The following is a 23,825-nucleotide window of genomic DNA, read 5'->3' as shown; positions in this document are numbered from 1 at the left end:
GAATCAAGATTACTGGAGTTGTTCCTCAAGTACTGTGGGTGGCCTAGAAAAATAACAGTTTCTGAAATTGAATGAAAGTGGTCCCAGACTGCTAGGTCCCCAGGTTTCTGGAAGAAATAACAACAACAAAAATCCTTCCTGAAGAAGGTTCGTTTTCTAAGACCTTGAATTTATTTGTACGGAGAAAGGTTCTCAAGTATAATTCCTGACATACAATCAATGAGATACTTAATGAGATAAAATACTTAATGAGTACTTAATGAGACAAAATAACATGAATGAGAAGCAGCGTTATCACTGACAATAGAAACTGAACCGTTAGGACCCCAGCTATTGGAATTTTCACTCGCAGATTTAAGATAATTATGTTTATCTATTCAAAGGTAAAATATACGAAACCCAAACTTTTGGTAAGAACAAGAAACAATTAAAAACAACAGGGAAAATTTTGAAAGGAATCAAATAAAAGTTGTTGTCATTGTAAAATACAGTTACTGAAATTAAGAATCTGATGGAATTAACAGCAGGTGGGACACAGTTGAATAAAGATCAATGAATTGGAAGCCAGGACTGAAGAAAATATCCAGAATAAAACACAGAGACACAGAAGGATCAGAAATACTTAAAAAAGAGTAATAGACTTATAGGATAGAGGGATAAGGAAGGCCTAATGCATATTTAAGTGAATTCCGATAATCAGAGGAGAGTGATAACACAGGGCATGAACATTTGAAGAAGTAATGGCTGAGAGTTTTCCAAAACCAATAAAAGACATCATTAAACCTACAGATTCAAGAAGCCATACAAACTCAAACAATACAAATACTAAAAAAAAAAAAAAAAGGAAAAACTTTACCTAGACACATCATAGTAATATTGTAAAAAAAAAAAAAAAATCAAGAGCAATCAATTTTAAAAGAAGCCAGAAAACAGGGGTGATAACTTTTAAGAAACCATGCCTAGAAAAATATTTAAAGAATCTTTTGCCAGAAGACCTACAATACAAAAATGCTAAAAGATAATTTTTTAGATTGAAGGAAAATAGTGTCTTAACTGACTGAACTGCCATTTGGAGGAAGTATAGCAGAAATAGTTAATAGATGGAGGAGTATAAATACTCTGTTTATAAAAACAACAATAATGTCTTGTGAGATCAATGTAAAAGCACAAAAACTGACACAATGAAGGAGAAATAGGATCTGATCGTCTCATTAGATACACAGTGATAAATTAGAATACACATTCGTGATAAATCTTTTAGCAACTTAGGTATAAAAAGCAACTTCCTTAATCTGATAAAGAATATCTCCCTAAAACCTTCTGTAAACATCATGCTTCATAATGACTATTAAAAAACCAATATTAAAAAACCAATATAATGACTATTAAAAAACCTGGGTGGTTCAGTCTGTTAAGCATCTGACATCGGCTGAGGTCATGATCTCACAGTCTGTGGGTTCAAGCCCCACGTCAAGTTCTGTGATGATAGCTTGGAGCCTGGAGCCTGCTTTGGATTCTGTCTCTCTCTCTCTCTCTCTCTCTCTCTCTGCACCTCCCCCACTCACACTTTGCCTCTCTTTCTCAAAAATAAACATAACAAAAAAATTTTTTTTTAAACCCAGTATCTTCTCTTCCATTCAACATTGTACTGGAGGTTCTAGCCAATGCAGTAAAGCAAGAGAAATAAAAAGCTGCAAGAAAGGAGAAGATTAAAAAAATAGGATAATTATTTACCAATGACATGATTATGTATACAGCATATCCAAAAGAATATGCAGATAAACTATTGCATTTCTAAGTAAATTTAGCAAGATTGTTGGTTCCAAGGTCAAATGATTGCGTGTTTAAGAAACAATTAGAAAATGTTACATTTTTCAATGTTACATATCTATGTTTACATTATTTTCTATAATGTAAATTGGCAAATATTAAGATTTCAAAAATTTCAAAAATTCATGTTCATGAATTTAAAATTAAAAAACGTAAGTGGCCCACAATTGCATCTGCTGAGTCAATAGAAATCGAATGCCAATTCAAGTAGTATTCTTTTTGTGGAAACTGACAAACTGGTTCTAAATTTTATATGGAAATGCAAAGGGCCAAGAATCACCAAATGAATCTTGGAAGAAGTACATGGCAGAGGAGATGCCACCAGATATCAACTCTCATTAGAATACTATAGTAATGAATACTATAGTAATGAATACTATAGCAATGAAATACTATAGTAATGAAAACTATAGTAATGAAAATAGCACAGAACCTCTCTGAAATGAGACCCACATATAATGACACCTGACACAGATATTAAACTATTGTATTGTGATATACAAAAATGTTTTTTTAATGGTTTTTAAAATCAGTAGTATTAGGTGAATTGCCTACCCATTAGGAAAAAAACAAACAAAAACACATACAAAAAAGGAAATACATTCCTTGACCATACTTGACACCACACAAAAAATAAATCTGAGGTGAATCATCAACTTAAGAGATAAAATGACAGGCAAATCTTCCTTACATAGAACAGAGAAAGTGGTGGGGCGCCTGGGTGGCCCGTCTAGTTGGTTGAGCACCCAACTCTTGATTTAGGCTCAGGTCATGATCCCAGGATTGTGGGGTCGAGCCTCATGTCAGGCTCCATGTTGAGTGTGCAGCCTGCTTAAGATTCTCTCTCTCCTTCTCTCTCTGCCCCTCCCCCACTCATACTTGCTCTCTCTCTCAAAAATAAAAATAAAAACATTAAAAAAAAAGAACAGAGGAAGTAGTGACTAGAAAGGAAAAGATTTATTAAGTCTTATTAAAAAACACTATAAAAATGTATACCTTCTATCATCAAAAGACATCATTAAGAAAGCAAAAGGACCAATTTTAGCCTGGAAGAAAATGTGTTTTGTTTATTGTGTTATGTTCATTGTGTATGAAGAATTTCTACAAGACAATAAAAAAGATACACAAACTAGCAAACATTGGGTGAAAATTTTGAACAGGCACTGCACAAAGATATGAAAAGGTGCTCTGCATCATCAGTCATTAGGAAAATGCAAATTAAAGCCACAGTGAGCCCCTAGAATCGCTGAAATTTAAACAATTGATAACTATCAAGTTGACAAAGATATTGAGCAGCTGGAATTTTCATCTGATTTTGGTAGAAGTGTAATGTGTACAACCACAGTATGAAATCTTATGGCAGTATCTATTAAGACTGGCTACGTTCATACTCAACAATTCCACTTATGTAAATATAAACACTATATAGATGTGCATATATATATATATATATAAAGATTTGAAAATTTGTATTTGCATATATATGGATATTTATTGCATATGCACATGCATAAAATACTGCTGATATATAAACAGCCGAGTTTACAAATTAATTGTTAAGTTCTTACAACAATTACATACAACAATTACATACAACAAATACATACAACAATTAAAAAAAAAGATCCAATTGATCCATATACAACAACATGGATAAGTCTCCTACATATAACACTCAACAGAAGTTGGACACAAAAGAGTACATGCTTTTTGATTCCTTTAATAGAAAATTCAAGACGGGGCAAACTAATCCTTGTGATAGAAGCCAGAATAATGGTTATTTGGGAAAGATGATCACTGAGGAAGAGCATGGGGAAGCTTCTGATGTGCTGTATCTTATTTGAATGCTGTTAATGTGGGTGTGTTCACTTTGTAAAGTTTCATTGAAGTGAATGATTACTACTGAGCACTTTATATATATGTAGTAATATACAAATATATGTCTTTCAATAAAAAGTCTAGATGGTGTGAAAAAAATGTTGCAAAAAAGAGCTTCCAGGGGAGTCGGGCAGGGGGATGGGTTAAGTAGGTGATGGCTATCAAGGAGGGCACTCTTTGTAATGGGCACTGGCTGTTGTATATAAGTGATGAATCACTCAATTCTATTCCTGAAGCTAATATTACACTATATGTTAGCTGACTGGAATTTAAATAAAAACTTGGAGATTTAAAAAAGGAGAAGAAAAAAAGAACTGCCAGCAACATAAACTATAGGCAATAGGGCTTTATTGGTGAGTTTTTTTCAAATATCTAAGGAAGAAATAATGCCTTAAAGGGAAACAAATCTATGGAACACAATCAGGTGGCTTTATGAGTCTATTGTAAGTTTGATACCAAAACCTCATAAGGACATGAGAACAATATTTCATTTTTTTTTTCTCACGGGAGAAATGAAATGGGAAAAATATTACACGGGGTATTTAAATCACGGGAAAAATATTACAGTCTGATCTCTCTAAAAAACATTAGGAATGGGGTGATAAAAATGTTCTAGAATGAGTGGTGCTGGTCGCACAACCTTACGAATATACGAAAAATCATTACAGTGTATTCTTTAAAAGAGCAACTTTATGATATGTAAATTATATCTCAAAAACATCTAAAATACATTACAAAAGCACATTAAACAACATACAAAAATTATAAAATATTTTGTCAAGTTGATGTATTCCAAGAATATAAAATTGGAATTCAAAATCAGTTTGTCTCTCAAAAAGAAATTAAAACAATTCATTACATTAAGAGAGTAACGGAGAGGGGCGCCTGGGTGGCTCAGTCGGTTGAGCATCCGACTTCAGCTCAGGTCATGATCTTGCAGCTCGTGGGTTCGAGTCCCGCGTGGGGCTCTGTGCTGACAGCTCAGAGCCTGGAGCCTGTTTCGGATTCTGTGTCTCCCTCTCTCTCTGTCCCAACCCACTCGCATTCTGTCTCTGTCTCTCTCAAAAAGAAATAAACATTAAAAAAAGAGAGAGAGTAACAGAGAAACAGATACGATTGTTCAATATATGTAGCCAATGTGTTTGGTAAACTTTACGGTTTAATGATAAAAAAAATTCTTAGCAATGAAGAATATTATAAGGGAATTTTCTTAATCTAAAAATGGGTATCTACAAAAGCCTACAGCAAATATTGGTTAATGGTGAAATATTTCAATCTTTCCCTTTGAGATGGGGAACAAGACAAAGATACCTTCATCAAGATTTTATTAGGGGTCCTATCTAGTATATGAACAAAAGAGAGAAGGAAGACAAGGAGGGAGGGAGGAAGGGAGGAAGCAAGTAGGAGAGAAGGAAGGAAGGAAGGAAGGGAGGGAGGGAGGGAGGAAAAGCGAGCTGGTTGGTTGCTTGCTTCCAAGTGCTTTGGAGAACTTAAGAGAAAGAAAATGCTCTAAATTCCTGTTCAAGGTCTGGTTCTGAAAGCTTCTCTACCTGCCCTAAAATAAATACTTGTGGGGCACCTAGGTGGCTCGGTCAGTTGAGTGTCTGACTCTTGATTTGGGCTAAGGTCATTATCTCAAGGTTGGTGTGATAGAGCCCGCTTCATGCTCTGCACTGACAGCGTTCTCTCTTCCTCTCCCTCTCCCTCTCTCTCTGCTCCTCCCCAGCTCCCACGCTCACTGTCTCTCCTCTCTCTCTCTCCCAAAATAAATAAATAAACTTAAAAAAAAACCAAAAGAAAAACACTTGCATTCCGTAGCCACAGAGCCAAAACTTCTGAAGCACAAATCTAACATCTAATCAATCCTGTAGCTGGATTCCACGACAAATTGAATTCACGACAGGGTCTCTTATGTTAAAGTTTGAGAGCTGATTGGAAGGAGGACTCTGAAAATTGGGATGGAGATATATGGACAGATTCGAACAAAGCTGAATACCTTGAACCTGGGAGTTCTGCTGAGTCTCCTTTGCTAGGGGAAACAGGCCCTCCTCCCCTGTCTGAGGGGGTCCTCCCCTTCTCTAAAGAAACTGTAATGATCTCTCGTGAGGCAGCTGCCCTGATAGGATTGCCAGAGAAAATATAGAATGTCCAGTTAAATGTGAATTTCAGAAAAACATTGAAAAAGCTCTAAGGGTAAGTATATCCCCAATATCACAAGGCACATAGTTAGAATACAAAAGTATTTGTTGCTTATTTGAAATTTGAGTTTAACTGAACATCGTGTATTTTTATTTACTAAATCGGGCAGCCCAAATTTCAGGGACCGCTGATCTTCCTCCGGACCTACCCCTACTACTTCGCATTGTTTCTGGTCCTTAAACCTGATTTAAGTCCTGGCAGACCTGGAAGTACAGGAGGGGGTGGGGAGTACAAGTTATGACCTACAAGAAGGTGCAGAACACCAGAAATGAGACTGTGAATTCAGCGGGTCAGAGTCTGGCCTCTGCTGAACGAAGCTGAAATACCAGATCTTTTTCAGGATACTATTGAGGAAGCAATTCTATGACTTGGGGATTTACGAATGCCAGAGTGGATTTATGTAGTATCTGTTTGTCAACTCCCCACCAATGTGCACAGGGGTGGGGTGTTGAAAGAGAGAACTTTTAGGGGCGCCTGGGGGGATCGGTCAGTTGAGCATCCAACTTGGCCTCAGGTCCGGATCTCGCGGTTTGTGGGTTCAAGCCCCGCATTGGGCTCTGTACTAACAGCTCAGAGCCTGGAGTCTGCTTCCGATTCTGTGTCTCCCCCTCTCTGTGCCCCTCCCAAGCCCATGTTCTGTCTCTCAATAATAAATAAGTGTTAAAAAAAAAAAAAAAAAAGAAAGAGAAAACATTTATCTTTTCACCCAAGGCTTTGAGTAATACATTCATGCAGAATATTCAGTAACCTTGAAAAACATCTATGGTGCTTATTTTCTGTAGGCTGGGAATGACGTTGGGATTTAGTTATGGAATTGTCTTCCCTGAATTTAATGGTGACCGAAGGACCTCAGGATGGTAGAGGTCAAGTGGCAGCACTCGAGGGCCAGAGGGCCAGAGACAATTGAAACAGAAATGAGAATGATTTGCCTGCAGAAATCGTTGCTCCGGGCTGATTGATTGCGGAATCTCTAAAACCGAAATAGAAGAATAACGGACTACAGTGTTATTAGATGGGCAGAAGCAGAAAAGATCTAGGTTTGACTTGAATCACTGGAAAAAAAAAAAAAAGTTATGGTTATTCACCAACCAATGCCCAGACTTGAGAGCCAGTTTATGGACCTAGGGCAGTTTGAATAAATAGGAGATTGGATCTTCTTGAGAAAGCATGCGGCTGCACGGTCAAAATGTATACCAGAAGTTTCCTCCCACTTTCACCAAGGAGGCGGAAAGCCATTCACCAAGGTTTAGATATACAAAAGGTTACAGGTTTATTTATTTTTTTAAATTTATTTATTTTTTTTAATGTTTATTTATTTTTGAGACAGAGAGAGACAGAGCATGAACGGGGGAGGGGCAGAGAGAGAGTGAGACACAGAATCGGAAGCAGGCTCCAGGCTCTGGGCCATCAGCCCAGAGCCTGACGCGGGGCTCGAACTCATGGACCATGAGATCGTGACCTGAGCTGAAGTCGGATGCTTAACCAACTGAGCCACCCAGGCACCCCAAAAGGTTACAGATTTAGAAACAGAGATGAAAATACAGGAATAGATATAGGTGTGTTATCTTTAAATTAAGAGATCTAGCCAGAGTACTGTCCTGTCACCTAATTTTTTCACATAAAATATATAATTAACATCTTTACATGTCATGAAGTGCTTTTCCATGACATCTTTTTTTTTTTAATGCTTATTTATTTTTTAGATAGAGAGAGAGAGAGAAAGAGTTGGGAAGGGGCAGAGAGAGAGGAGACATAGAATCTGAAGCAGGCTCCAGGCTCTGAGCTGTCAGCACAGAGCCCGATGGAGGGGCTCAAACCCACAAACTGTAAGATCATGACCTGAGTTGAAGTCCCAAGCTTAACCAGCTGAGCCACCCAGGTGACCCCCCCCCCCTTTTTTAATGGCTGACTAATATTCTGGTGCATGGCTGGCGTTTCTTCTAACTCTGATTTTATGTTTCTTAGGGAATTCTCCATAGTCATTTTTTTTTAACGTTTATTTATTTTTGAGACAGAGAGTGACAGAGCATGAATGGGGGAGGGTCAGAGAGAGAGGGAGACACAGAATCTGAACCAGGCTCCAGGCTCAGAGCTGTCAGCACAGAGCCCGACGCGGGGCTCGAACTCATGGACCGCGAGATCATGACCTGAGCCGAAGTCGGCCGCTTAACCGACTGAGCCACCCAGGCGCCCCTCTCCATAGTCATTTTAACATGACTCCTTCCAGTACTTTCCAGACCATGATTTGAAACATTTAGGTTACTTTAACATTTTTGCCATTATAAAGAATGCAGCAATGAAATGTTTACAGTGAACTCCTAGTAAACGTCTGTGTTTATTTCCCAAGCATAAGTTCTAAGAACTGGGTCAAAATAGATGCCCACTTTTGAGGGTCACAGTACATGGTACCCTTCAAGAGGTTTTGTGTAACTCCAGGTACATGAAAGTGTTGATTCATACACAGCTTCACCAACCTTGGAGAGTAACACTTAAAAAAAAATCTTCACTAATTTGCCAAGCAGAATGATTGTTATACTGGGGGTGGTGCAGTCAACATAATTCCAAATTATTTGAAGTAAAAATAAAGTTTGAAGGCTTTTCTGCATTTAAGTCCCCAGATTCAGAAAAGGTACATCCTGGGATAAGGAAACATTTAAGGAAAGAGTTGCCAGAAACCCCCTAGGGATTGAGGGACAAATGCACAAAAGGAATTCAATTAAGATTTTTACAACTCAAGGAGGAAACTTAGAATCCATTGGTGAAGGTAACAGGAAAGAATATCTCAACTCACTTTCACAAGTAGGTGGACTGTTATCCCAGACGACAATATTGCCCGAGATGAGGCACGTGCTAGAGGGCTGACCAATGAGTCGGTATCTAAAGATAAAGAAGAATGAATGTTATATTCCCTGTTCATTTTCCTACTTACATTGCTACTTACTAGAGCTCACAATCTTGGAGAATTCAGGACAATTTCCATTTGTCATAGTACGATCACTTTCCCAAAGTTTATGTCTTCATTTGGACTTTAAATTTTTTTCTTCACGCCTTCTCAACTAAATGGGCTCTCTCTTCTTTACTTTAAGCCATGGTTTTGTAGAAACCTACAGTATTTAAGATTCATCAACCTCAAACCAAAGGAAATCCAAACAGAACAACAAAAGTCCAACACTGATTTCATATTTAAAATGGTCAAGGCAGAAATTCTCACTTAGTATGCCACAAACTATTCCAAGCATGCCATAAATGTGGAATATCTCCCCCATTGATAAGGTCTTGCAAAAACTATAGCAGAATATTACAACCAGGACATTGGCATAGGTATGATCTGCCAATTTGGTTCAAATTTCCTCAGTTTTATTTGTGCTAATTTGTGTGAGGGGTGCATGTGTATTTACATCTATGCAATTTTTTTTATACAGACTATTTAAAAAAAATTTTTTTTAATATATGAAATTTATTGTCAAATTGGTTTCCATACAACACCCAGTGCTCATCCCAAAAGGTGCCCTCCTCAATACCCATCTCCCACCCTCCCCTCCCTCCCACCCCCCATTAACCCTCAGTTTGTTCTCAGTTTTTAACAGTCTCTTATGCTTTGGCTCTCTCCCACTCTAACCTCTTTTTTTTTTTTCCTTCCCCTCCCCCATGGATTTCTGTTAAGTTTCTCAGGATCCACATAAGAGTGAAACCATATAGTATCTGTCTTTCTTATACAGACTATTTTAAAGAGGATTTTCAAGTTTACAGAAATATTGACCAGAAGGTACAGGGATTTACCATATACTCCCTTTCCACACACATGCACAACCTCCCACATTACCAACATCCCCCACCAGAATGGTACAATTTGTTGCAATTGATGAAGCTACGTGGACATATCATTATCATCTCAAGTCCATAGTTTACATCAGGGTTCACTCTTGGTGTTGGACATTCTATGGGCTTGGACACATGTAAAATGACATGTATCCAAAGAGTCGGACGCTCACCCAATTGAGCCACCCAGGCGCGCCCCCCCCCCCGCCATGTTGTTTTAGTTTGCATTTTCCTAATGGCTAATGAAGCTGAATATATGTTCATGTACTTACATCGCATATTCTCTTCGATGACATGTCCATTCATGTCCATTCTGGATTCAATAGTATGCCTCTAAATTTACGTCCTGAAACCTCAGAATCTGACTTTATTTGGAAATAAGTTTGTGGCGGATGTAACAGAGTTAGGATGAGGTCACACTGGATTAGCGGGGGCCCTACTCCAATGACTGGTGTCCTCAAAGGAAGAAGGAAGTTTGGACAAAGAGACACACAGAGGGAAGACAAAGGTAACACGTACAGAGGCAAAGTCATGTGAGGCAAAGCCAGACAGAGGCAGAGATGGAGAGATGTGTTTATAGCCAAGTGATACCAAGGACTGCTGGTAACCACCAGAAGCTAGGGGAAAAGCATGGAATAAATTCTTCCTTAGAGCCTCCAGTAGGAACCAACCTGCTTACACCTTGATTTCAGACTTGTTCAATTCCATCCCTAACTTGCTGTGAGTTTTTACCATGATTTGTTATTGGACTTTGTCAACTGCAATTTCTGGGACCGTTGATATGAGCATATATATTTTCTACTTTGAGCATACAAATTAATATGAGCTTGGGTGGATCAGTCGATTAAGTGTCTGACTCAATTTCAGCTCAGGTCATGATCTCACAGTTCACCAGCTAGAACCCACATCGGGCTCTATGCTAACAGTGTGGAGCCCGCTCGGGATTCTCTCTCTCTCCTTCACCCTCTGCCCCTCTTCCGCTCTCTCTCTCTCTTAAAATACATACATAAAACACTTCTAAAATATTAAAAATTTTTTCCTCTTTAGCCCGTTAATATAGTTGATTATGTTGATTGATTTTTGGATGTTGAATCTGTCTTGCATACCCGGAGTAGTTTCCACTGTGGTCACTGTAGGCAATTTTTTTAATGCCTTACTGGGTTTGATTTGCTAACATTTTATAGACGGTAAAAAAAACTTCAATAAAGTATTAACAAATCAAACCCAACAGTACATAAAAAGAATCATATACAATAGCCAACTGGGATTTATTCCAGGTATGCGATTAATATTTTTAAAGACATGGAGTTCACAGTTAATAAGTTCTTTTCTTTCGTATTTGGAAAAGGTGTGCCACTTCCTTCTTGCCTCCATATTTTCAGATAGTAAACCCACTGCCATTCAAATTGTGTTCCCCTATAGGTAGTGTGTCCTTTCTCTTTGCTTGCCTTTAAGATTTTTCTCAAGGGAATTTGTAATTACTTATTGAAGCGATTTTATGAAGGCTGCTTTAAAATCTTCGTTAGATAGTTCCAACATCTGACTCATCTTGGCATTGGCATCCTTACTGGTATTGATTATCCCTTCTCAGTCAAGCTGCGATTTCCCTGGTTCTTGATGTGACACGTGATTTTTCTCTTGGATCCTAACACTTGGGATATTGTGTTAAGCGACTCTTGCTCTTAGTGAAATCAAGTTTAGCACGTAACCGCTCTCTTTAGGGTAGTGTGTAGATTCTGGCCTATTTTTGTGGGCTTTAGTTCCAACGACAATTGGATTTTCCAGTCTTGCAGGGCTATTCTGGTCGGCTTCATTCTCCTGGCTCCGCATCCCTGCTGACACTGCCTGGGACGGCGGAGGCGCTTCTCTGACCTGCCTGGTACCACTAGGTGAGGCGTGAGAGATGTTCAACCCTTGCATGGAGAGGAACCTCTCTGGCCTGTTCTCTGGCTATCTGGGGAGGGGGGAGCTCCCCCTTCGTTTTGTGTTGTGGCCACCAGGGGAGGGAAGCCCCTATCTAGGCTGCATTTTGCTGCTGGGTGGAGAACCAGGAGTCATGGGTCTGGGAGGCTCTCTCCTACTGCATGGAGGAGGAGGAAACCCCGAACCTGGTTCCCTTTCTGCTGCTGGGTTGAAGTCTAGGTCTCGCCAACTGGGCTCTGTTGACACCGTCACCACCGGCAGAAGAGAGCTCACTGCTGCTGGCTGGTGTGGGGCATTAGATAAAATTGTCATTGGGACTGAAGCCCAGGTTCTACCATTGATACAGCTGCTGGTGACCTGGGGACCTGCTGCTTCTCAGGGCTTCTCTGAGAAGGAGAGATGCTCCCCTGCCCCATCCCTGATTTCTGCTTATGCTGCTAAGCTGGGCAGATTGGACCACTATTGCCATCCACATGTCTCCCTACCACCTCCCCACTAAGCTTCCCTTTTCCCAGCCCTTTGACCAGAGAACAGGCTTCTCTCTCCCTCTCTTCCTGCCTGCTGAATATTCAGGTTTGCGTTCCTTCCAAGCACCCAGTCTTGGAGATAAAAAGGAAATCCAGGGACCTCACTATGGGGTCATTCTTTAAGTTTTATAGTCCTCCAGCCCATCTTCTTTCCACCTTTTGTGGTCCTTTCATGGTTACGTGTTGACCAGTTTCCAGGGTATTTAGCTACATAGACGCAGAGAAAAGTGAGTCTGCCCATCGTGTCCTGGAACTGGAAGTTCTTGCAATCGACATAAGTTTTAATGCTCTTGGAAGATAATGGAAGTATTAAATGTGTATGCACCTAATTACATAGCCTCAAATATATAAAACAAAACCCAGAAATACAAGAGGAAATTGGAAAAAAAAATTGATAGATCAAGCCTGCTTTAGAAAAGAAACACACTCTGCTCATTTTATGAGGATAAATTGGTTATAAAGCCAGACAAGGACAGCATGAGAATGGGAAATTATGAGGCCCATCATACTTATGAGAATAAAAAGGAAAAAAATCTGAAATAAAATATTATAAAACAGATCTAGCAGTATATAGAAAATATTTATTATACTTCCAGACTGAGTTGGGTTCCTCCAACATTTCAGGTTTAATCTGTTAGCGCAATTCATGACATGCATTCCTCCTACTTCACTCTTTTGTATTTGGTTATTCAGTCGCCCCAGGCCCCGTTGTTGAAAAGATTCTTCTTTTACCTTTGAACAGTCTTGGGGCCTTGTTGCAAAATAGTTGATGATAAATGTACGGTTTTACTTCTGGATTCCCAATTCTGTTCTACTGATCTGTACATCTGTCCTTATGTCAGTATCACACATTCTTGATTGCTGTAGGTTTATAGTAAGTTTTGAAATTGAGAAGTTCTGCTTTTTCAAGATTTTTTTTGATTGTATGGGTGCCTTGCACTTCCATAAGAATTTCAGGGTCAACTTGTCGATTTCTGCAAAAGGATGCTGGAATTTATAGGGATTGTATTAAATCTGCGGGTCAGTTTGGTGAAGTCAATATTCTATAATTCTATAATATTCAATATTATTATAACACTAGCAATATTAAGTCATCCAATCTATGAATATAGAATATATTTCCATTTATGTAGATCCTCTTTAATTTTGTTTTCAAAAATATTTCATAATCTTCAGTGTATACTTTTATACTTCTTTGGTTCAGTTTATTTCTAAGTGATTTTATTTTTTTGATGTTATTGTAAGTGGAACTGGTTTCTTAATTTCATTCTCAGATTGTTTATTGCTAGACTATAGAAATACAATTTAATTTTGTGTATTGGTCTGATATCCTGAAACTTATTGAACTATTTATTAGCTGTAATAGGTTTTTTGGTGTGTGTGTGTGTGTGTGTGTGTACATTCCTTAGGATTTTCTATACAACACACATCATTTTCAAACAGTTATTTATTTAAATTTTTTAATGTTTGTTTATTTTTGAGAGAGAGAGTGAGAGAGTGTGAGCAGGGGAAGGACAGAGAGAGGGGGAGACACAGAATCTGAAGCAGGCTCCAGGCTCTGAGCTGTCAGCACAGAGCCCGGCGCGGGGCTCGAACTCCCGAACTGTGAGATCATGACCTGAGCTGAAGTCAGATTCTTAACTGACTGAGCCATCCAGGTGCCCCCAAACAGAAACTGTTTTAATCCTTCCTTCCAATTTGGATGGCTTTTGCTTCTTTTTCTTGATTAATTGTCCTGGCTTGAACCTCCAGTACAATGTTGATTAGAAGTGGTAAGAAGTTTTCAATAACTTTTAATTTATATTAAAATTGTGTGTGATGTGTATGTGTGTGTGTGTGTGTGTGTGTGTGTGTGTGTGTGTGTGTTATAAAACTACATTTCTTAGCTGTGGATCATGGGAAGAGAAGTTTGAAAACCACTGTCCTAAGGAAACTTTTGTACATGTGCGCTAGGAGGCATGTATATTCATATCAGGAATGCTTAGAGTAGCCAAAACAAAACAAAGTAAAACAAACTGGCAACAATCCAAATATAACAAGCAAGAAAAAATAAATTGTGGCATACCCACATAAGGAAATACTCTCCCAAGTGAAAATGAATTAACCACAACCACATAGATAATTGGCAAAAACAAACTGTTAAATAGAAAAGCCAGTTGAAGAGAAGTACATAGCGTATCATGCCAGTGACATAAAGCTTAAACTAGGGAAAGCTAAATAGAAACTGACTTGGAGTATGTATGGGAGAAAAGGGGAACAAATGGAAGGGAACGAACCACACAAAATTCGGGATGGTCGTTCCTTCCACACAGATGTTGGAGGTAGAAGGGGAATTGGAAAAGGCACATAGGAGGCTTCCAAGGTACTAGCAATGTTTCTTAAGGTAGGTGGTGTATACGCCGAAGTTCATTTTATCGTTATTGCTTATGCTATAGTAAATGTATTTTAAGTGAGCAATAAATAATAAAAACAAAGCAAAAGTTAAGATCTATGGTAAAGCAGTCTCTCTACTTCTTTCCTGAATTGGTTGTCTCCCTTCAGGACAAGCCAAGAATATGCCCACAGCAAGATTTCTGCACTGTGTGCGTTTCTGGAGAGGTGCTCTAACAATCGAAATTTGCCTGTCTACCATTCAGCTCCATCATCCCAAACAAATCATTCTTTCCCACTTCTCAGTCCAACATTTCTAGTTCTTGGCGCTTTGGGGCAAGAATATATGCATGGATCAACTACTGTTTGTTCCATTTGCGTCTTTAGAGAGCTGGTCCTTCCCATTTAATGAATGTTTCGCTTGGTTTTAGGTACATTAATTGGTTGTGCAGTAGGCATCTTTCCTCTCCACCCCCAGGTTTCTAGCACGGATATAGGTTTTTTCCTATTTTTCCAATATTTGTTTAGTCATTTCAGGCAGAGTTGAATGCCTGGATTCAAGCCACCACTTCTATTTAGAAATCTTATTGCTGTTTTTTTAACCTCTTTTTTAAAAAATTTATTTTGAGAGAGAGCGAGAGAGAGCAGGGGAGGGGCAGAGAGAGAGAGGGTGAGAGAGAGAATCTCAAACAGGCTTTTCAGCATCAGAGCAGAGCCCGAGGCAGGGCTCGGACTCATGATATCGGGATCATGACCTGAGCCAAATCCAAGAGTCAGAAGCTTAACCAACTGAGCCACCCGGGCACCTCTCTTATTGCTATGTTTTTAATAGGCAGGTAGACTTTCTAAGACTATTGCTTAGAGATTGGTGCTACAATTCTGGAACTGTCCTCCCAAACAGTGATGCTTGGCACTAGACTCACCCTTCATTACAAGCATAATTAATAGTTGATCCAAACTTGGTGTCTCCGTTTATGGTCATTCTGCCATTGATGAGTTCTGGAGGAGTTCCACATGATTTACCTATGGGAAAGAAGTAGAATTTGGGGACCGGACATCGAACACTCCAAACTTCTCTTAGTAAGTACATAAGATCCCAATTGGCTGTCCCAACCTTTACTGAAAAGCATTTGTAGTTCCAAGGCTTTTGCCCCCTTGAAAGACACTTACAAGACTGCCTTAGGACCAGCCACCCACTAAGCACCACTTTCAAAAAGAGCCTTCCTCCAGATCTACCTCATCCTCATACTGTGCCTCCCAGAAAAATGTAAACTTCCCTTATTCCCAAAGTGTTCACTTTGTAATTCAACCAGTGTAAATCAGGGTCTCGAAGTGTGGGATTTTCTCCCCGCCTACACTTCTCTTTCCTTTCCCAAGTCACTCGTTACTCAGTTTCAGTGGTGACAACGGGGAACCCCTACTGAATGGAGGTTTTCCCTCAGTCATGCCTTGTGATAGTCATTTCTCATGAATCGAACTTGTAATGAAGGTGTCAGGAAGTCAAAGCAATAGGAAGATAGGACGCAAAGAATAACTCTCACATCTGCAATCCCTTTTAGGCAAACTTATTAAGTCATATGCATCCTGGTTCCAAAACCTGAACAATTGAATCAGCTCTTATGGACATTTAACTGACACAGTGGAATTCTCAGTCTAAAGGTACTTACGTTCACATTTGTTTTCAGCACTTGACCAGGTCAAGTTCTTTTGGCAGGTGATACGGAACTGTTTCTTGTAGTAACCAGGGCGGCATATGTAGTTCAAAGATGCCCCAATGGGAAACTCAGACTTCTCAATCTGTTCTGTAGGCCTGGCAAACGGGAGCTGTGCCGGGGCTTTGCAATTACCTGGAGACCAAGACCACAGTGGCATCAAAGTTAATGGAGAAACTTCTACTCTGCTGTCTGTTTGTCTCCAATATGCTTCATGGATGTGATCAAAGAAGAAGAATACTGTAATAATGGTAAAATTATTGCTTCCCTTAGTAGCGATCTTAGATATGAACTTTTTAAATCAGCATCTACTCACTTAGAAAGTCATTGCTATTTTGAAGGCAATTAAGAGTTAAATATATATATATGTGTGTATGTGTATGTATATATATGTACATATATATTTATATATATATAACTATATATATAAATATATAAAATATATATACATATATAAATATATAAAATATATAATATAAAATATATAAAAATATATATAAATATATATGTAATATATATAAAAATATATATAAAATATAAAATATATAATATAATATAATATATATAATATATAATATAACTATATATAATATATAATATATATAATATAAAATATAATATAAAATATATAATATAAAATATATAATATATAAATATATATTTATATATTTATATATAATATATAATTTATACATATTTAATATATATAAAATATATTTAATATATAAATATCTATTTAATTATTATACATTAATAATATATGTATATTATATATATACATATATATATATATTTAAATACTAGACTCAGCTATCTCCCCTTCAGGCCTAATGGGTTTAAGTTAAGGTAATAAAAATAATATTTACAGTCAAACAGTATGTAATCAAGAAGAAATATCTGTTGGAAAAATATTTTATTCTAGGTTTGGAAATCTGTCGGTTTTGTTTTTTCAAATTTTTAATTTTTATTATTTAAAAATTTTTTAAATTTTTTTAAATTTTTTAAAATTTTTATTTATTTTTGGGAGAGGGAGAGCTCCTGTGGGGCAGGGGCAGAGAGAGGGCAACAAAAAATCCAAAGGGAATCTGCACTGACAGCAGTGAACCCGATGTGGGGCTTGAACTTGCAAACTGTGAGATCATGACCTGAACTGAAGTTGGTTCATTAAGCTTGTGGTAATTTGTAACAGCAGTAATAAGAAACTAATACAAAATATAATGGTGTATAGTGTTAGGAACTGGATTCGTATCGATCTGGACTTGAACTTCTACTTACTAGCTGTGAGGCAAAAGTAAAAATGCAAATATGGATAATAGCCCAAATAAAAAAGAATGTATGAATCCTCACTAGAGAAAGCTTGACCTAGCTTCCTTTTCCTCCTTCATTTCCAATCCCTCAAATTATTTATCCTATAATAAATAAATTATTTATCCTATTTGTCCTATAATAAATATATTAACGTGAACTCCATAAACTCAAGATCTACTCTAATTTATTAAAAAAAACCTCTTCCGCATAGCTTTACAGTATATTAAATACAATAACTGAAAAATATTTGAAGTATTCAATTTGATGACTTTTGACACATGTATGCCTCATGAAACTATTACCACAATGGAAATAACAAACACTTCCATCAGGCTCCCTCTAGTTTCCTCAGGTCCCTTTGTAATGCATCCATCTCTCCACCTCCTCCTCTAGGTGATCTCTGACCTGCTTCCTCTTACAACAGACTGATTTGACCTTCTAGAATTTCATATAAACCACATCACTCAGTTGGTACTTTTTTTTTTCTTTTCTTTTGGTCTAGCTTTTACACAGAAAGCTTATTTTGAGATTTATCCGGGCTGTTGCATTAAAAAAAAAATTATTTCTTTTTGCTCGGTAATCTTCAGTTGTACAAATATACTTAATTTAGTTCATCTCTTTAGCTGCTGGAGGTTATTTGGATTGTTTCCAGTTGTGGGCTATTACAAGTGAAGCCACTGTGAAAATTCTATAGAAGTCTTTGTGTGGTCGCATGCTTTCACATCTCTTGAGTAAATACCTAGGGGTAAAACGCTCAGTCGTATGACACATTTGTGCCTAACTTTTTAAGAAACTGCCAAACTGTTTTCCAAAGGAGTTGGAAGTCATTCCAGTTAGTTCATCTTATTGCCAACACTGTTGGCAATTTTTAACATTTTAGCTATTCTAGTGGGTGTATGCAATCATCTCGCTGTGGTTTTGTCTTGGGTGACCCAGCCCACATTGAAATACTCCCAATCCAAACTTTCCATTCAAGGCAGATTGTTTTATTCTGTGCTAGAAACACAATTTACTTATTACTTCCATGCCTCTGTTCAAACATGAACTGTCAACCTGGGGCACACTCTGGTCTCCAGTCTGCAGATTCTACTCTTTTATGAAAAGATCTGCAAATGTCTGCAAATGTTTTGTTAAAACACCTTCATCAGTTAAGGAAAGAAAGCATACATTAAAAAAAATTTAATGTATTTATATTTAATATTTAAAAATATTTATATATTTTATAATATTAGTACATACTACATATTATATTTGGTATATTATGTAATCTAATGTAATATATAATATTATGTATTATAATATATAGTTTGGAATATTATGTTATATATAACATATTAATTTATTATATTATAATATATAATATATACTATATCTATTATACAGATTAATGTGTATTATAAATTACTTATAAACTATATATACAAACTATAACAACTTAATACTACACATTAAATTATATTCATATTATACCACTTAATAAATTTCACATGTGTATGATGTCATTATATATGTTAATTATATAACAAATTGTCATGTCATGTTATATATATATAAATATAACATAATTTATATAACATTGTTATATAAAAGAACTATATTACATGTATCATATATTAAAATAGTAAATATATTTAAATATATGTGATAATTTTATATTTATAAAACTATATAATATTACATGTTATACATAAATAGAAATTTAAAAATATGCGATAGAGATGAAATAAACATTTTAAACGCTTTGCTAATCATGATGACTTAATATGATCATTAATTAATGTCTAAAGGGACAAAATAGTCAATGAGTTTCTCTGTTCACAAGGTGGATGTTCATTTCAAGTAGTCTTGACATTTTCTCGTTTTTTTAATTTTGTGAACTTCTGGTCACTTGTGATTAGACTGACAATGTTTCTTCCTCTTAGTGTCTCTGACAAAGAGCTTGGATATGTGTGCGCCTGCGTGTGTCTGTGTGCGCATGTCTGCGTGTGTCCATGCGTGGAAGGGATTGTCTTGTTTGCTTAAGTTGGCCTTATTAGAATTATCTTCATTCTGTTTCTATGTGGAAACACTTCGAAGTTACTTGTGCAATCACAGAGGTTATATTAGATAAGACGAGGTAACATAAACCATAAACCTGCTCATCTGAACACATGTAAACTGAAATAGGGGACAATTCACAGAAAGCCACTGGACTTGCCATCTTTTCTACCTTGCGTCTTTACACAGCGCGGCAACAGGGTGAGAGCTGCCCCAAGGACCAGGTGAGGGCGCCAGAGTCTGTCCTATGTTCCACACTGCCCTAGTACCCCGAGTGTGCTCATGTGTATGTGAAATAACTATCCGGGTGAATCCGCATGTCCAATTTGGATTCACTCCTTAAATGCTACGAGCACCATGCTCCTTGCCCTCTGCCTTCTCTGATCATCAAAGCTGAGATGTCCCCCTTTTGAGTCATGCTGTGGTCTTTAGGCTCTTGTCAGGGAAGGTCCTACGCATGGTTTCTCAGATCTACAGGGGCTTTTCAGGTTACAAAAAACACTGTCACATACACTACCTCATTTGATTTTCACAATAGTCCTCTCATATGGCAGGATGTCGACTATGTTCATTTTGTATGTATGGACACTGAAAGTCAGGGATGTGATTGGCTTGCTGGGCTCCAGGCCGACAGATAGTAAGTAGCGGCTGAAAAAAACAGAACCCAGGCCTCCTAATTAAGAAAAGTTCATAAAACTCCACCACACAGCTTCTACATGAATGCACCTTGGAGAAATAGCTCTCTCATAAAGTCCAAAGTGCTGTGCACACTGTCAGCATTCCATAAACATTTTCTTTACCTAAATTCCTTTGGCAAGTAAATTACTAAGCTGTTTCACATTTTCAGGTTATTATGATAACCTTAGTAAATATTTTTTTTTGTAATTAACATTCCAGTAAGAAGAGACACAAATATACTCAAAAGGTTCACAAAAATTTCTACGCATTGACCATAGATTGCTTAATACACTTGGCTTGCTTCTCTTCTAGTAATAAAACTTTCGGCTTTATCACGTTTCTTCACCTGGTTGGTTACTTTAGGATGTCTATTAGTAATGACTTCAGTGGAAACTTGGTTTTCCTTTTTCCTTACTCTCTTAGACGGCACAAACAATGAACACACAATGTCTAGTGACAACAGAGAACAAAGTCACTTGGTCAAGAAGAGGCTGGACAAAAATAATTAAGACTCTCATTTCAACGGAGAGGTTTTACCAATGAGTCCAAGCAACTAAGACTTCTCAGAAAGCCAAAAATAAGAAGAGAAGGGTTCAAACTGAAAATGTTTACCTATTTAAAAGGAAGGAAGGAAGGGAAGATGCCACCTCAAAATTTCCCATCAGTTATAACAGGCTTTATTTTCTACTAAAACACATGACCAAACTGCCACAACGTGAAAACATCTCTACACTTCCCTTCTATCTGCGACTAGTGACACTGAGGGTTCTGGAACTTCGCTGGCTCTTCCAACCCCGTGGGACTTCTTCACACGTTGGCGCTCAATAGGTGCACGTGGTGGTCTGGGGTGTGAGTGGGGCGCATCCAACCAGATGCGAGGCAGTTTACGGTGAAAACTCCACCGGCAGGACTCCTTGTCCAAACACGCTCATGCACAAAGTTCAGAAAGAATGGCTGGAGGAAAGAACTTAAGTGACAGGCTGTGTGTTAGACCCCTGGATGCACTTCATGCCATTTAGGTAACAACACCGCGAGGTAGAAATCCGGGTTCACACCACACAGAAAAGGAAACGGACTCGGGCAGGTGCAGGAACCTTCCTCACACTTAAGAACTTGCTAGGATCAGAACCCAAGGTGGTCGTATTTCCAGCCCCCCCATTTCTTGGCTGCAATCCGCACTACGCTCCGCTCTAGCCGGCCTTTGTTAACAGACAAAGGCAGAGAAATTTCCTGCTGCACCTGTTCGGCACCTGCTCGGCACCTGCGCGCTCCCGGGCCGCTGGCACAACACAAGCCCCGGCAGAGGGGATCACCCAGAGCCACCAGGGTCCGGGCATGGGCGGGGATCTCAGAGTCCCCCTGCCTTCTCGCCCCACCCAGCGCCCAGCCCCGAGTCTCACCCCAGGCCGCCGGCAGCGTGAGCAGCAGCAGAACCGCGAGGAGGGCTCCTCCGGAGCGGGAGAGAGGGGGCGCCGGCGGCCCGAGAGGGTGCGGGCTCCTCCGAGAAGAGGCTCCCATCCTCTCCAGGAAGAGGTGCGACCTCGAAGGAAAGCGCAGCAGAGAGCGCAGCGGGGAGATGAGAGGCAACGCGCTCGCTCCCAGCGCTGCGGAGTGTGGAGAGCGCAGCTGGGAGGGGCGGAAAGAAGACTTTGACCGCAGCTTCCCCTTAAGGGGCGAGGTCCTGTTTACTACTAATTTGCATCGTTTCTAACGAGTTTCGCTCCCACGACCACCATCGGGAGCCCTCCGCAGGAGCAAAAGCTGGTGATGCTTCGTTTCCTTGATGTCGTCCGCGTGGAGGCTGGGCGGCTCCGGATAAAGGCGGTGGAATCTTGCTGCTCAGCTTTCCAACGCCTCCGCATGACTTTTCCCCTGGTCAAGAATCCGCGTGAATAGGTCAGCAAACGAAATGCCTGTTCCTTGTGTGAAAGCCACCGTTTGGGGCAACATGTACAGTATGTAGGAAATACCAGGAACTAATTCCTTTAAGTTGAATTGAGAGATACCAAGCCACTGGAAAAAAAATTTTTTTTAGCTGACCTAATCAGATTTACATTTTAAACATATAATTGTCTATACGGCGGGGAGACTGGCTTGGAATAAGGCAATAGTGAATGGGGCTGACCAGCAAGGAAGTTTTGCCATCAACCAGGTGAGATTTGATGGTGGCCTTGACTGGAGGTAAAGTGGACAATTAAGAAACTGGAGACAGAATGAACAGAATTTATTCATGCATTGGATTTTGGTTACTTCCTTTCTTGAAGTTAGTGCTGAGAAAGAGAATTAGCCTTGAATCCTGAATTAGCCTCAGGATTCAAAATGAATGATGGTGCTATTTATTGAAATGAACAAAAACGTGGGGGAAGGATGCATTTGGAGCAGGGGGTTAAGAATTCAAGGGTGAGAGAAATGGGTGTCTGTGATGGGTTGAATAATGACCCCAAAGATGCCCACATCCTAATCCCCAGACCAGTGATTATGTTATCTTAGGCGGCAAGAGGGGGTTTGCAAATGTGATTGATTTAAGGGCTTTGAGATGGGAGATTACCCTGGATTATCCAGGTGGGCAGTATTATCACAGGGGTCCTTATGAAAGGGAGGCACTAGATTAGAGTGAGAGAAGGCAATGACCGGAGCAGAGACTGGAGAGGTGCTGCCATGAGCCGAACAGAATGACAGCCACCTCTAGATGCTGGAAAAGGCAGCACCTTGGTCTTAGCTCTGTAGGATTCATTTTGCCTCCTGACCTCCAGGCTGGTAAAAGAATAAATCTGAGTCATTTCCAGCTACAAAGTAACTTGTTGCAGCACCAGTAGGAAACATATGGGAGAGAGAGGGTAACTTGATCAAGGGAGAGTGTGTTGGGGCACCCAGGTGGCTCAGCTAGTAAAGTGTCAGCCTTTGGCTCAGGTCATGACCTCACAGTTTATGAGTTCAAGCCCTGCATCGCTTTGGATCCTCTGCCCCTCCCCAGCTCACATGCTCTCTCTCAAAAATAAACTTTTTTTTTTTTAAAGAGAGAGTGTCAAAGGATTTTTTTTTTTTTTTTTTTTTTTTTTTTTAAAACCTGAGAAAGACTTGGGGGCATGAGACAGATGGAGTTTTAGTGAGAGCCAGGAAGTGTGAGAATGTTCTAGGAAAATATTGGGAATATAGTTTGATTATGAAACCAGACTTCCAGAGATGTCCAGCAAGAGGCCTTTTGAAAAGGAAATGGGTGGTAGAGGGTCAAAACCTCAGGAATTGATGGCACTCTTAAGGGAGAACATGTATGTAGAATAAATGATAGGAAGATCAGGATGGAGACATTTAGATGTGGTTCACATGTGGTTCATGGTTTTTAATATTTTTGTGTATGGTGGACCCATTTGTCTCTTTGGCTGAGCCTTTGGACCCCTTCTCAGAATTATTTTTTCTTAATGTTCATTTATTTATTTTGAGAGAGAGTGTGAGGGGGGGGGAGAGGGAGAGAGAGAGAATCCCAAGCATGCTCTGAGCTGTCAATGTGGAGCCTGTTGCAGGGCTTGATCTCAAGAACTGTGAG

The 23,825-nt window shown here is 38.9% G+C and overlaps 1 protein-coding gene across 1 annotated transcript in view; it reads right to left on the bottom strand.

The window, feature by feature from the left end:
- CR1L (complement C3b/C4b receptor 1 like) overlaps nt 1-22,084 on the bottom strand; it is a 66,955-nt gene extending 44,871 nt beyond the window's left edge. Inside the window, exons 1-4 of the mRNA XM_019429908.2 lie at nt 21,682-22,084; nt 16,214-16,393; nt 15,470-15,569; nt 8,699-8,784 (exon numbers count right to left, since the gene is read on the bottom strand). Coding sequence (XP_019285453.2) covers nt 8,699-8,784; nt 15,470-15,569; nt 16,214-16,393; nt 21,682-21,799 — 484 coding nt within the window. The 5' untranslated portion in view covers nt 21,800-22,084. The remainder of the gene's footprint in view (nt 1-8,698; nt 8,785-15,469; nt 15,570-16,213; nt 16,394-21,681) is intronic.
- Nucleotides 22,085-23,825: the final 1,741 nt, after the last annotated feature.

Source organism: Panthera pardus, unplaced genomic scaffold, assembly GCF_024362965.1.
Source record: "Panthera pardus isolate Hobbes unplaced genomic scaffold, ASM2436296v1 HiC_scaffold_21, whole genome shotgun sequence".
Taxonomy (NCBI): Eukaryota; Metazoa; Chordata; class Mammalia; order Carnivora; family Felidae; genus Panthera; species Panthera pardus.
Note: the sequence above shows the minus strand (reverse complement) of the source record. Positions and strands in the feature narration are given on the sequence as shown.